At 39.0% G+C, this 14828-nt stretch overlaps 1 protein-coding gene across 3 annotated transcripts in view; it reads right to left on the bottom strand.

Moving 5' to 3' along the window:
• The window catches only part of arhgef25a (Rho guanine nucleotide exchange factor (GEF) 25a), an 80374-nt gene that overhangs the window by 53333 nt on the left and 12213 nt on the right, over positions 1 to 14828 (bottom strand). The window contains exon 1 of one of the 3 annotated variants that reach the window (XM_079849178.1): positions 4816 to 5208. The exons of the other annotated variants lie outside the window; for them this stretch is intronic. Coding sequence (XP_079705304.1) covers positions 4816 to 4909 — 94 coding nt within the window. The 5' untranslated portion in view covers positions 4910 to 5208. Of the gene's footprint in view, positions 1 to 4815; positions 5209 to 14828 lie in introns of those variants that run through there. 3 annotated transcript variants of the gene reach the window in all.

Genomic DNA, 14828 nt, shown 5'->3' with positions numbered 1-14828 from the left:
CAAGCAATTTTCAAAAAAGATAACACAAACTCTTAGCTCGGGTCAGAAACAATTCTTGAGTTATGTCTCTTCAGACTGTTTGCTTCCATCCTTTACTTCCTCCCCCTCTATTTTTCTATCCTTGCTCTTATTTTCTAAGTCCAAATTATTATTTTTTGTCTTTCTAGAAGCAAGTTCAGTGTGATGCTAATAGCAATCACTTTGAAATGTGCTGTCTTCACTGTAAGCTTCTGCTGATGCTTGATTTTATAAAAATCAATGCATGGTGCCATTACGTCCAAGATTTCTGTTTGAAGTTTATTGATTCTCTAAGTGGGTCTATGAATGATACATATGCATACATGCAGACACCCTATTTAGCAATCAAGTGTTTTCATTCAGATATCAGTGGGGAACTGTTTCAGCTACATAGTCATGGTCACCTTAATAGTGTCTGAGCAGATGATTGTCATGCGTCTCGAAACTTGGTGCTCATTAGGAAGGAGAGAAGAGACGTCATATGGTGGATTCCTGCTGGGCTTGTAAATAATAGCCATCTATAGCTGCAGTGTGGAAAAGAAACAGCTTTCACTGCTGTGTAATTACCAGAATGATGGTTTGGCTAAAAAAGCAATGTGATTACATTCTGCTGGTCATTGGAAAGATGGCTACACCACTGGGGAAATGATGGAAGTGGTTGAGTTTTTGTAATACTGATGCATAAAAAAGAAAAGAAAAAAGTAAGATTTGAGCATGAATGATGATAAATTGGGTGAACAATTTTATAAATTTACAATGAATCAAGACATATGTAAGACCCTATCATACACCTGGCGCAATGAAGCGACTAAAGTGTTTTATGCTAGTTTCAGCCCGACGCAGTTATCATTTTCACGTCCTGCGCCACGTTATTTATATTTGCAAATTCATTTGCGTACATTTGTTCAGTTATGTCTGAAAACAAGGTGTGATCAGGCACATTGTTGGCGCATTACAATTTTGAGGCAACTGAAATAGATTGCGCCACTGACCAACAAAACCTGGTCTAAAGTCAATGGCGCAGTAATTATTTTATATTTAAAGAGCGCATTAGTAATTTGCAGCTATAGGCGGGTGCACAACGCTGCTTATTACACACACAGCAGCACACAAACATGGCAAATATTACAAATAAATGGATTACAAAGGTAAAAGATTATTATTGTGTCCATAAAGATATGGTGAAATCCAGCTTGTCCCATAGATGGTCTGCTTGCGTCCTTTAACCTCGCGCACGAGCAGATACATTTCCTCTCTGGAGAAGTCTTTCCGCTCGCAAATTCCGCCATGTAAATAGCAATCCGCCATGGCGCGAGCACAACTGGCTTTTAAAGGGAATGGGTGATGAGAGACTCTGATTGGTTTATTGCATGTTACGCCCAAAACACACCCATTACTCATTAAGAGAATAGGGACAACCCTTTTAGAGCATTAATATTTTAAAATTGTAATAATATTTCACAATATTACTGTTTTTTTTTTATCAAATAAATGCAGCCTTGGTGAACGGAGATTTATTTAAAATATATATTTTTTTTAAATCTTACTGACACCAAACATTTTAAACAGTAGTGCACCACTTACAAAATATATATATAAAAAAATTATTTAGAAGAAGCTATAACCTATATTTTTAAGTTAAATAAAAGAAACAAAAGACATGGCTCTGACCAAATAAATATCATGGTATTACAATTTGGTAATCATCCAGTACCATGGTATATATAAAAATCCTGTGGTACTACCATATGATACCATGAGAGTACCGTAGTATCACTTTTTAATCACTTTAGGACTGGCAAAGTCAAATTACTACAGGTTGTGGAAGTTGGTTCCTGGAAGTGAAAGTACTGGACTTTTCCATCCATTACACCTTCACAGACAGGAAAAACCTTTGGAAAACAACTGATATGTGAAGATGATTATCTCTGCACAATCTAGATTGTTTTTCCTATAAACATCAAAACAAAAAGGGTGCATCCAAGTGTTTGCATTGCACTCTGGGTATGAGACATGCCTGTGTGTTTCAGACTAAGAGAGACATCTGTATTGTCACGAAAGGGATGTGCGTGACACTGTGAACCAGGCCGATAGCTCTTGCGATCACGTCTTCCCCTTTAACCATGCAGAAAAACAGCACGTCGACAGCCCTCCTGCTCCGTGAGCATTCAGGTTGTATACTTTATTCCCAGGGCTGAATAAACATTTAGCCCTCATCCGAGCGTGATTAAACACTCTTACATAAACCAGTCATTTATACTCCCTTCTATTATAGAGAATAGAGCTTAGGTGTCAGAAAGAGGCATATTATCTTCAAGGCAGCAGAGTCAGGCTTGGAAAGTCAAAGAGAGGGAGATGGTGGGAGGAAGTCACATATGGGTTTAAGCATATCCATCTGCCTACAGCTTTCTCCTAATGTGATTTATATTTAAGGAGAGCCTGATGCTAATGCCCAACATTAAAATTCTATTTGCTGACTTAGAGCAGCACTTGAAATCGACTACATGTAACCACAGGGTACTGTCACTTCGAGACGGTCATCATTGCTAGTGAAAGGAAGTGCACTGGCATTTTCCACTTAAGAGGTGTTTTATTTACTCTTCATGGATGCTTAAAGGTACACTCAGTCATTTTTGTTTGGCCGATGCAGCAGTTTACTCATATCATGCAAAAATAATAATTTTCTACATGGTAGAAATGCACTATTCACAGTCAGACATGATTCATTTATTCTCTGAGCAATATTAGTGGGGCTTCTGAGATCAAATTAATAATTTTAATCTGGTCGTGTGATCTAAACATGATGGCCCACATGATGCCACACACTCCATGTAAAACTTATTAGGCTCGCACAGTTTGGCACGACTTCAGAATAGTGTTGTCAACAGTAGCATTTTTGCATTGTAGCCACAGACCTTTGTAGAGAGTGTGAACGCAATGGTCAATCAGAGGCATTTGAGTTAGTCAGAATCCACTCAATAGTTTGTTCAGCGTGAGCTTTGCATGCTCGTGAATCGTTTTATTGTAACCAAAGTATAAACGCAATGCAAATAAGAGATCCACTGAGCAGTATAGACATTTTTTTAATTATTACGGGAGCTTTCAGTCAGTAAACTTCATATTAGCTTGATTGATTATAAAGGGAACACCCTTTGCTCGGTTTCTATATTCAACTTTACTTGCTTTCTGTGTGTTTCTGTGTTTTTAAGCTGCTACACACTGCAAACCGTGGACACACACACACCTGGAGCAGTGGACAACCATTTGCTGTGGTGCCCAGGGAGCAATTGGGGGTTAGGTGCATTGCTCAAGGGCACCTCTGTTGGTTATTGAGGGTGGAAAAAAGTGCTGTCCATTCACTCCTCCTGCCGGTACTGAGAATCGAATCCGCAACCTTCAGGTTACAAGTCTGACTCTTTAACCATTAGGCCATGACTGCCCCCAAATGGCCCCCAAATGGCCCCCAAATGGCCCCCAAACATTAACAGTGAACCATAAATTTTACTGGTATTAGTAACGATTACTGAAATTTTGGTATTGTAACAACACTATTTCAGAATGATGTCATAGTTTAACTTAGATGATCCTAAGTGAAGGTAGAAAGCACATACTCTGGCTCAGAGGAAGAATATCCATTACATAAGCACTGGAGATTAAACTAGAGGCATCTGAACTATGCCGAGCCCCACAGAGTCGAAACAATGATAAAAGACTACATGAAGAAAGCTTTAAAGCAGTATATTTAACATAAATTATACAATTTTAGACTCAAAACAGATGGAATATAGCAAGAAGCAATTGTGTAGATGTAATCGCAAGACGTTTTGCTTTGGAGCTCCCATTTAACATGCAGCCTTAAAGGAATAGTTCACCCAAAATGAAAATTCTGTCATCATTTAGCCTACTCATTTATGTCATTCCAAACCTGTATGAACTACTTTCTTCTGTGTAACACAAGAGAAGAGATTTTGAAGAATGTTCCAAAAACTTTTTTTGTCCATACATTGAAATTCAATGGGATCCAAAACAACATTAAACCCCACTGACTGTCATTGTATAAACAAAAAAGAAAGGTTTGGAATGACATGAGGGTAAGTAAATGATGACAGAATTGTAATTTTATTGAAAAACCACAATGACTGGCTGAAAATCCTGAGAGACGGACCCAAAAAGATAGGAAAGAGAGGCTGGGGCTGTACTTAGTCAAAGTCTCAGAGTTAAATAGGGGAAGGAATGTTTCTGTGCAGCCCCCAGAGTTTCATCCACCCACGTGCTCCTCCAAAAAAAAACCTGAACACATGGCACCCTGATCTACATGCAAACACGCTGCATATAATGCATGAACATAAACATGCACACACGCCTTTCTTGCCGCCCGATAATTGTGTGAATGCCTTTGAGAGGGGGAGTGAGATGAAAAGTGTGAGGGGAAGCCGTAACCAGGAGAAGTGACAGACATCTGTTGCTCCAGCTGAGTGCGAGCAGAAGAAAAAGAGGCACAGACAAATCCCCCCCGACACGCACGCAATGCAATACATTCACACTCAGAGAGTAGAGATAAGAAAAAGGTGGGTGAGCATCTGCCAATGCAGATTTGGAAAGCGAGACCCGCTGGAAGAGGATCGTAGACCAAATAAGAAAATCAGAACACCAGCGTGGAAGAAAACCTCCAGGAATAACACGAAAATTAGCATTCAACAAAGCACACATGACCAAGAAGTTGCAAACTCAAAGGGTAGTAGTAGTTTTCTTATCCTTCATCTCTTTGTAATCTGTGACAAAGTTAAAGTCACTGACCTCTGACCCGGGCATAACAGCAGCCGCATTTTGCCAGGACTTTCCGAAACAAGTGGTGGCAGGCGCAGCCCCGATGGTGGTGGCCCCCCTTCATGGTCTACCCCAGTCACTGACCACAAGATTAGCAGGCATGGGCATGGCACATCACACGCGTTCACGCCGGGGATATCCCTGTAGTGGTAATTCCAAAGAGGTGTGAAGGAATACCTCAAAACAAATCCCAAGAGGAACAAAAGTCCAGCTAGACTGCTAGGGAATCATTTACTGTCCGGACATCCAGTCTCAGGCTGTCACTGCACAAGCGAGAAGACGAGTCAACAGCAGGCAAAAGCACAGCTCAGTCTCTCTGTTTTTCCTCCCTCCTGCTCTCACTGTCTGCTCAAATGACAGACTGTTAGACTGCCAGAGAGAGAGAGAGAGGAGGGGGGTGAGGGGGTGGAGTTAGCAGCTTGACTTGCTGGCTATTCCAGGATTCAGCTCCCACTCCCCCTTTTATCCCCTTCATCATGCGTTTACTCTTCTCATAATTTTCTCTCTGCTCTCCAGTCTTTTCAACCATCTGTCTTGGACTTTTTTAGCACATAACCATTTTAGAAGATCTCAGATGGCTGGTCCAAATTCAAGTCCTTCATGAGTCAGATCCAAGATAAACAAGTTGGAAATACAAATCTGCTTGTGAGCTTAATTGCATGTGGTGGTTATTTCAGAAGTACCAGGCTAACAGAATACGAGGGACGAAGCTGTCTTTTGATTAGTTAAAGTTACAGGCCTGGGAAGACACACAGAATTTGCTGTGTTGAATTCAGAATATCATATTTCAATGGGTAATGTTTACACATTTTTATCAGTGATCACATGTGTCTGTGTTCATACTTCACAGCGGCTGGAGGCAAGATGGCGAGGGTGTGTTTGTGTGCTTGTCACCTCTGATTGGATGTTCTCTTGCAGCGCTGGTGATTTACAATGACATTTCAACACAACCAATATGGGAATGTTATTGAGGTAAAGCTGACATAGGGGCTTTTCCCTCCAGATATAGCAGTAAAGGCCAGTTTAAACCCCCAGGTTAAGCAATGTCTTAATTTTTTTTGTTACATTTTATGTTATACATTTCACTAATTATAGTACCGATAATAAATAGCTATGATAATTAGGACTTTTAGAATATTACGAATTGTTTAGTGATACACAACCAATCGTAAACTGCCTCAGTGCCTCAAACTTTCACACGCTGTTAGATTTTAGCGTCTAAAAAAAAACTGTCAGTCTAAATTGATGAATGACATATATGTTAAGTGAAGACACACAATTTTTGTAGCTGTGTGTTTTAGAAGACTTCAGAAAACCTGAGAGAATGTGCAAGGTGACATTTCCACAGATGGACAAGCAGTTATTAAAGGAATAGTTCACCCAAAAATGAAAATTCTCTCATAACTTACTCACCCTCAAGCCATCTTAGGTGTATATGACTTTTTTCTTTCGGCCAAATACAATCGGAGTTATATTAAATAATAGCCGGGCTCCTCCCAGCTTTGTAATTGCATTGAATAGTGCCCAAATTTTTGAAGCTCCAAAAAGCACATCCGTCCATAATATAAGTAATCTATACGACTCCAGTGGGTTAATACATGCCTTTTGAAGTGAAGTGATGGGTATTTGTAAGAAAAACATCCATATTTAAAACTTTATAAACTATAATTACTGGCTTCCGGCAACGACCAGGGTGACCTCTGACCAGACGTATGACGTATTCTCTTATATCAAAAACCTCCGTCATTTTTCTTTAAAACTTACCATTTTAGACTTCTAATTCGTGACCGACTTTTTTTGTTCTGTTCTATCCTCTGTGCTTCTGCGTCAGTTCTCACCTAAGCTTATGCTACGCCTACGTCATACGTCCTATGTCATACATCGCGTCAGAGGTCACCCTCCAGCCATAACTGATTGTGTTTGGCTAAAAGAAGAAAGTCATATAAACCAAGGATGGCTTGAGGGTGAGTAAATTATTTATGGTGTACTACTTGTCTAATCAATAGCTATGTTTCCATCCAAGTTGCAAATTTATGTTAAAATAAAAAATAAATAAAAAATAACCACAACAAATCAGAATATTGAAAGTGCAACTGCCGAAAAAAACATAAAAAATTAAAACAACAGTGCTAGTAAATCTGCAAAAATGGATAAAACCTGGTTACCATTGATCATATGTTCATGTATAAAATAAAAACTTTAACACATGGTTTACATATGTGCTATGTAAAATCTCTAAACCTGACTACCCAGGATTAATTACTAAAACAAGATGAAAGTTAGAATGATAAAAATATAAAATATGGAATACGATAACCCAGGGTTAAGAATGACCCTGGGGCAAAGGGATAGTCTGTTAAGCAGAAGAAAGAAAGTTGCAAGAAATGTGACAAGTGATGACAATTTGTATTTTTTGGTAAACTATCCCTTTAACAGTTTCAAGTGTGAAAAACCCTATAAAGAGACAAGGCTCATAAGAAAAGTGTGTGTCGGAATGTGACGCTAATGGTAAAGAAGAGCAGGAAATGGAGTGCAGCCCTCTTCTCAAGTACATGAGCAGCTGGGGATTTTGCTGAGTTTGTGTGTGTTGATGGAATTAGTCTCTCTCTAGAGCCCAATTACCCGGTGTCTATTGCGGAAAAGCAGAAAGGCTCCATATAGGTTCGATACAGCCAATGAGCATGGAGAATTCACTGAAGTAGCGAACAAACCATGCTCCCATCCAGCCCTGTTTAAAAGATAAAAAACATCAGGACTGAGACTGCCACTGGCTGAATATATGCAATGCATGAAAGTAAAACAACCTACCTTGTATATAAATTAATGATGAATTGAATCTGTCTTAACGGGTACCTCTAAATGTCAAAAAATATTGTATCAAAATTGTACAAATCTAAAGAGTAAATGCATTTTCATGCAATTTAACAGTACAGTCAGATTAGAGCAATAATTGATCTTTTTAAGACACTTTAGTCTGACTGAAATTGTACCAGTTTTAGATAACGTAATGGCTTCGTTCAGCATTATATACGTATGCTAATCAGACTACAATTGGCCTCAGCATTGTGCGCTTGCTCTGCAAGAGAGATGGCATGACATTTTTAATCCTTCAAATATTTATTTACACATTGTGTCATACTTGGCCAGAGAGAGGGATAATGTAGCTTGACTATTAAAAAACCTGCTTTGGCTCTATCATAACCATGCATGTAAACATACTGCTAATCAGCCTATCACTGTCCCTCTTGTCACCTCAAATCGGCAACTCTCACTGAAAACAAATGATGTTACTTTGTTACTGCAAATTGCTGTCATCCCCTTAACACCTCCACCAGGTTGCAGTATTGTAAACAGCAACCCATCATGCTGCTGTGTCTGCCTGTGGCATGAATGGCAGAGGATTTTACTCACAAGAACAAAGGAGAACTGCATTTTCTCTCTTCTAATCTATAATCCAACTACACTAACAGAACAAACAGTATTTTGATTTGGTTAAAAGGAAGACAAATTAAATTGAAACTGAAAAAGCTATTTTAAAGTACACCGTCAGATTCAAAGACTAACGCTGCACGTCAAACAAGCAGTGCTGTCCTTATTTTGTCCCTTCTCATTTCAAGTGTCCACTGCTTACTACGGTGAAAGAAAGGGAGTTGCATGGCTATGACAACAATTAGCTCTAATGGTGATGTTTGCATATGATCACAAGTCAAGTTTTCTCTCTTCCTCTCTCTAATCTCACCATCCTCTTTCACTAACCAGTTTGTTTGTTTTTCTCTTTGCGAAACTTGATTAAATGAACCATGCCAGGAGTGCAAATTTTGATAAGTTGTTATGAGCGCTTGTTGTGTTTGCTTTTCCAGTTAAGGTACAGTGTGTTGTTTCTTTAAAGACAAGCAAGCAAATAGTTTCAGAGGCAGATACCTCCCTCAAAACCAACATACTGTACAGTATCTGCCTAAACTGGTTGAGGGAAGAATGTATGAACATGAACGTCCATGTAATCTTATGATAAATAACAAGCCTCACATGTGTGCTGTACAGAGTGCATTAACATTTCTGATCAGTAGAGGGAGTGTATACAAAGTGCCTGAGCATTGGGCAAGTACTTACCCCTCTCATGAATCTCTTCACTGATTTGCTGACACTCAAACTTCTGGGAAATACTAAGGTAATGTGCCTAGTATTTTATTGTAAAAGGTACATGTATTGTCCCATTAAATACTATATAATTTCTGACTAAATATAGAATAATGTCATTTCCAGTTAACCAATAGACAAGTTTTTATACTGTAGTAGCTTTATATTCTTTTTCTGTTAAAATTACAACAATGTTCAGAAACAGAATGGCAGTTTTCTATGATGAACTAGTCAGCCTGCTATACAATTTTTAGAAATAAATAATACCTTGCATTTGAATATTGTAATCCATCTTTAGACACATTTTAGAATTCCATGACAACAGGGAAAAATAACTAAAGAGTGATATGAGGTGAATAGTGCATTTAAACCCATACCTCTCATCTTTATCTCTTACCATTACTCTTCCTCTCCCTCTGTTCTTCCCTCACCCTTTCCTGTTTATTTACCCATTCTCCACACTTCATTGCCTCCATTTATGAGTCTACCCAGGCACGTACATATTCAACACACGTAAACTCATCTACACTCACCCTCATACATACTATATGCACTAGAGCTGCACGATTATTCGTTAAAAGATCGCGATAGTAAAGCTGCATAACTCGGATTGCACATCTCAAATTGAAGGATCTTTAGATAGCCTTTGTTTCTTTTGAAGGATGCATCAAGTGAATCCTTCGTGTCCTTCAAATCACCCACAATCCTTTGCACACATTACAATTCACAAAAAAGAACTGAAGGAAAACGAGTGAGCGCTGAGCTTGTCTGAGTTCATTATGAAATATAAGAAATGTAAATGAATCATCAAACACTAAACTGCAAATAATGCAAGTCACTGGGAGACTACAGACAGTTGTCATTCACTGTATTGCATTAATAGAAAGCTAGTTAATATAAAGATTTTTAATACAAAGTTTTTTTTCCAATAGTATTTTCATGCCGTGACCATGGGGGCAGGAACATGTGTGACATAGCCATGCGCACTTAGACTTGTTTCATTCTAGCGTTTAATGCTGAAGAGGTGTAACAGTGGCTGTTTCAGATGAACGAGAGTGGAATCCAGATGCAGCAAACATTTATTCAAACAAACATAATAACAGTAAATCCAGGCAAAACTGATAAATGCAGACCCGGAAAGCAAACAAAACAAAACTGACAACAAGCGCACACATAACATCCATAGAAGGACAACACCAGACAAAGAACATGAGAAACACTTGGGTATATATACACTCAAGGGGAGATTGGTGAACAAGACACACCTGGGAACAATCATGAACTAATCAACAAGAAAAACTACAAAGGACTACAAAACATGGCACAAAACAGGAAATAACATAAGTCCACACAAGACAAGGGGAACACAAGACAGGATTCATGACAAGAAGACACTAGCCTACAACCCCAACCAGTAGGACTGGACTAGGAAGGACGCAGTCTCATATGACGCAGCCTTCCCCTTGAGAAGCACCTTATATGAGGGAGTCATTGAATCATTCGTCCAAGAGATTTGTTCAAAAACGCTGATTCATCCAGTAATGAAACAAGTGAAGTCTTTATGTCATTGGGCCCTATTTTAACAATCTGAAATGCAAGTATCAAACACGAAACGCAAGTAACTTTGTGGGCGGATCTCGGGCGCTGTTGTTATTATGCCGCAAGATAAATGACTTTTGCGCCCAACGCAAATCTAAAATGGGTTAGTCTGAAGTAGCTACATTACTCATAGGTGTGGTTTGGGCATAACGTGAAATAAACCAATCAGAGCATCATCTCACATTCCCTTTAAGAGCAAGCACGCTTGTTCCCTGGCGGATTGCTATTATAAAGGCGGATTTGCCAGGCGTACACCAGGAGTGATTCACAGCTGAGGAGACCGACGGTCTCGTCAGGGTCGTAAAAGACAGAGAAGTGGCATTGTATGGGGATGGGAGAAACCCACCCAAATTAGCTTCGGTTAAACAGGCGTATAATAATTTTGGTAAATGTGTAAGCTAGATTTATGCCTATTTTTTCACATCTTCATGGACACCACAATGATTTCCCTCATGTGGAATATTTTTCCTTGTAATTATGTATGGTTTGCAAAAATGGCAACTGCTGCATCTGTGTGTAGATGAGAGAAACAGAGTGTATGCGTGTTGTGCACACGCTACATTATAGCCGAGCATGCGCCCTTAAAATAGCATCTGAACGCACCACTGACTTTAGACTAGGTTTTTCCTGGTCTGTGGCGGAATTGTTTTCTGGAACTGCAAAATAGCACCAGGGAACGTTTGCGCCGGAACACGCCTCCTCTTTTCGCTGAACCGCCCCCAGGAGCGCAAGTTCATTCCCTAATTTATCGATGTGCGTCTGTGGAGGGAAAAGTCCGCTGTGCGTCGGGTGCAAAATAGGAATGATACATACGTCGGTGTACAAAGTCAATTGCGCAGGGTGCAAGATAGGGCCCACTGAATCATTCATTCAAATCAATAAAAAAATGTTTTTTCAAATTATTTAAATAACATGTTATTTTATTTAGTTGTCTATTCAGAACTGTGGGGGAATCATGATCTCTATTTTAAACAAAATAAAAATCACGATTCTCAATTTATCCAGAATCGTGTATGCACACATGAAGATATATATGGAAAACTGCAAATATAATTTTCAAACTTGTTTTCCCATCATTCATTAATATATCATATTAAAAATATTTTAAAGAAGATATTATTGATATTATCAATATCAATGTTGTGTTTGCGCACAAAAGTACATAGACATAAAAACTGGATGGACAAATAGCTTATTGTAATGTTGGCTCTGTTTTCCCACTCCCCTCTGACTTGTTTTGCACATACTGATGATGATGATGATGGATTCTGGCATTGCTCACTGCATGCTAATTACACAAACAACAATTCAACAGCTTTGACAGTGACAGGAACAATGAAAAAACTAATAGTAGTGGGTTCAAGGTCAGCAAGCTTAAATATGTCCCAAGTTCATTTACTTGATGTGTGTAGATGAAAATGAGGTAAACTTCACTACCCCTCTCCGCTTCTCCAACCCATTCTAAAATCATACTATGCAATGCCTTGACCATACTGTGCTTTTATTGGATTGTTTAGACCTCTCCAATTCTCATTCTTCCTCTTTCTCTTTCTAAAAGCAGGAGCTCCAATTAAGGCCTGCATGAATAGGCAGCAGTTTGTGAGAACAGAGAGACAGTTGGCAGAAAGCCGGCTGGCTGCAGTGAGCTGGTGTTGTATGCTCTGCACTTTGTTTGCTGGTCTGTCTCCTAAACCAGGCCAAGAGATTGGCCAGGACTCTCACAAAAATATATACAAAAATGTGCACACACACTCACATATTCAGACACAAGGGATGTGCACCATTTCGAACTGAATCGAGAAATTCTGTTCTTTTGAACTTTCTATCAAAGAATCTTGAAAAAAAGTTGCAATTTCCACAAAAATAATAAGCAGCAGATAATTCAGCTTTGTTATCACAGAAATCAATGATCAATCAATCAATCATAATGACACCTTGTTCGTTCATTGGCCAGAGGAGAACTGCCCCAGTAATACTAATGTAATGCGGTTACAGGTGCATGTTTGTTGAGTAATTTACAACGGCTTCGAACGCGGCTCAACCAATCAGAATCAAGGACTGGAACTATCCCGTTTTATAAATATACATTTAAATACATTAAATACATGTAATTCATAGACATCCATAGATACTGCAGGTATGGCATGAAATCACATCTGTATGAAAAAGCTGATGGGAAACTTATCAAGCAATTCCTCCCACAATCCCTCTCGCCAGAACTCCCCATTCCTTGCATACTGTATTTAAACAAATGCACCTCAGCATCCTCAGATCTTATAAATCCACTCGCTAAGATGTCCTAAAGAGGATTTTCAGGATTTTTAAAGATTAGTGTAGAGATATTTAAACACACAGGTTTATCTAAGGTAAACACAATCCTTCTGACCATATACATGCAATAAAGTTCATTCAACCACAAATTAAGGCAGAGATTATGTAAAGCGTATCTGTTTTAAATTATACTATATACAGAGACCAAACTTCTGCTTCCATTTCCATATAAAGTCAACATGCATTTCCTCTGTCCTTAATCTCATCCTGAGATTTTTGTTCATAAAACATCACAGTGTGGAAATGCCATCTGTGGACCAGTTTTGTTCCCTGATACATAAAGAAGCAGATCATTACATCTCCGCACGATGCAGACTGCTGTCTCTGTCTGCATGAATTGTGTTCTCTGAACACTGTAGCCAAAAAGACAATGACCCAACATTGTCAGGCTACCCTTTTCTCATCTTCAGATCAAAGACTACCTCACCAGAGCGCTGTTCATCATGAGGACTTGGCTAATGCATTTGGAGGAAAGTGTAGCAACCTCTGCTCTGATTAATGACCAACAAGTCAACAGTTAGCACCAAAGAGCATAAACAAAACAGACCAACATCCATCACATGACCCATCCAATTCCCAAGCTCTAGCCTAAACCACAGATCTTATAACAACGGGACGCATCTCACCCAACAGTCACCATATATCAACATCCAGTGGATAAACACAACACCGAGAAATATACAAACAGCCCTACAGCTTTACGACATGGCTGACACAGGCTCAAAATGTTCTTGGAGCTGATTGAGAGGATGATGTCTGATGGTTGTTGGGTGTGAAGGTTTGGCTTCCGGCCTAGAGCTCCAGTGCAGAGGCCAGCAGTTTATCAAAGTGTCACCCGCTCTGGAGCATTAACTCGAGAGGATGTCCGTGCTCCTTAACAACTCTGGTTTATTTTCATATGCTTTGACCTCATTTAGACTTACATCTATTCTTTCTACAGTGCCATCTTTACAAATTTTACGTCATGAATTAAAAGGAAAGCCAATTCTTCAATTCTAGAAGTTAAGTTGGATAACACAACACATAGTAGTAATAACTGTCAATGTTTATGTTCTAATAAAGTCTTGACATGCATTAAAACATATGCAATAAAACATATAGACGTGAAAACACACGCACACACACACACACTGGGAAACCCTGAGGCAACCAGCACCACTTTTCCCTAGTGTGGCATGTGCAGCTCCAAATCTGCGGTAACAGAGGACCTTTTAAGGTCGGGACTCGCTTAGCCTATGCGTCTCTCGGGAATTCTGACTCCACATTCCCTCAGCTGTGTGTTTTGTTTTTTATTCTAAGGGATATGTGGATAGGAAGTCTTTATAATGTGCCAACTTATGAATGGATGAACATTTCTTGCAGAACAAACCATATATAGAGTTTTTTGAGATACACTGCCATATAATGTTGTATGTCAAATATCAGCACCCCAGAAAAATAGCATAGCAGGCATCTTCTACTGTAGTGAAGATTGCGTGATTATTCTGACTGTAGGGGAACAGTACATTACAGAGCAACACATGACAGCTTTGCTGTAACTGAATAATGAATGAAGAATTATGAATAAAATAATTATGACCAAAAACTACTGCACTAGACTGAGCCTTGCATGCACATGAACCACTACATATTTATCTTCAAAATGAATAATACAATGATTCTAAACAATAAATATTTCCCAGTGCCCTGAAATATTAAAAAAATGAAATCTTTTACCACATAAAACATTTAAAGCAAATATATCTCAGTCAGCACAAGGATCTAATTATGTCACTCACTCTATCTGCAGTCATATTCCTAGGAAACTATATATCAGCCATTCACCTTTGAAACGGCAGCACTTGCTGCTTCCTGTTGTTTCTAAGCATTCAACCAGACGAAAGATAGGATATGAAGGGCATACGTGTTGTTTCGAA

This window comes from Squalius cephalus (genome assembly GCF_949319135.1).
Source record: "Squalius cephalus genome assembly, chromosome: 18".
NCBI classification, from domain to species: domain Eukaryota; kingdom Metazoa; phylum Chordata; class Actinopteri; order Cypriniformes; family Leuciscidae; genus Squalius; species Squalius cephalus.
Note: the sequence above shows the minus strand (reverse complement) of the source record. Positions and strands in the feature narration are given on the sequence as shown.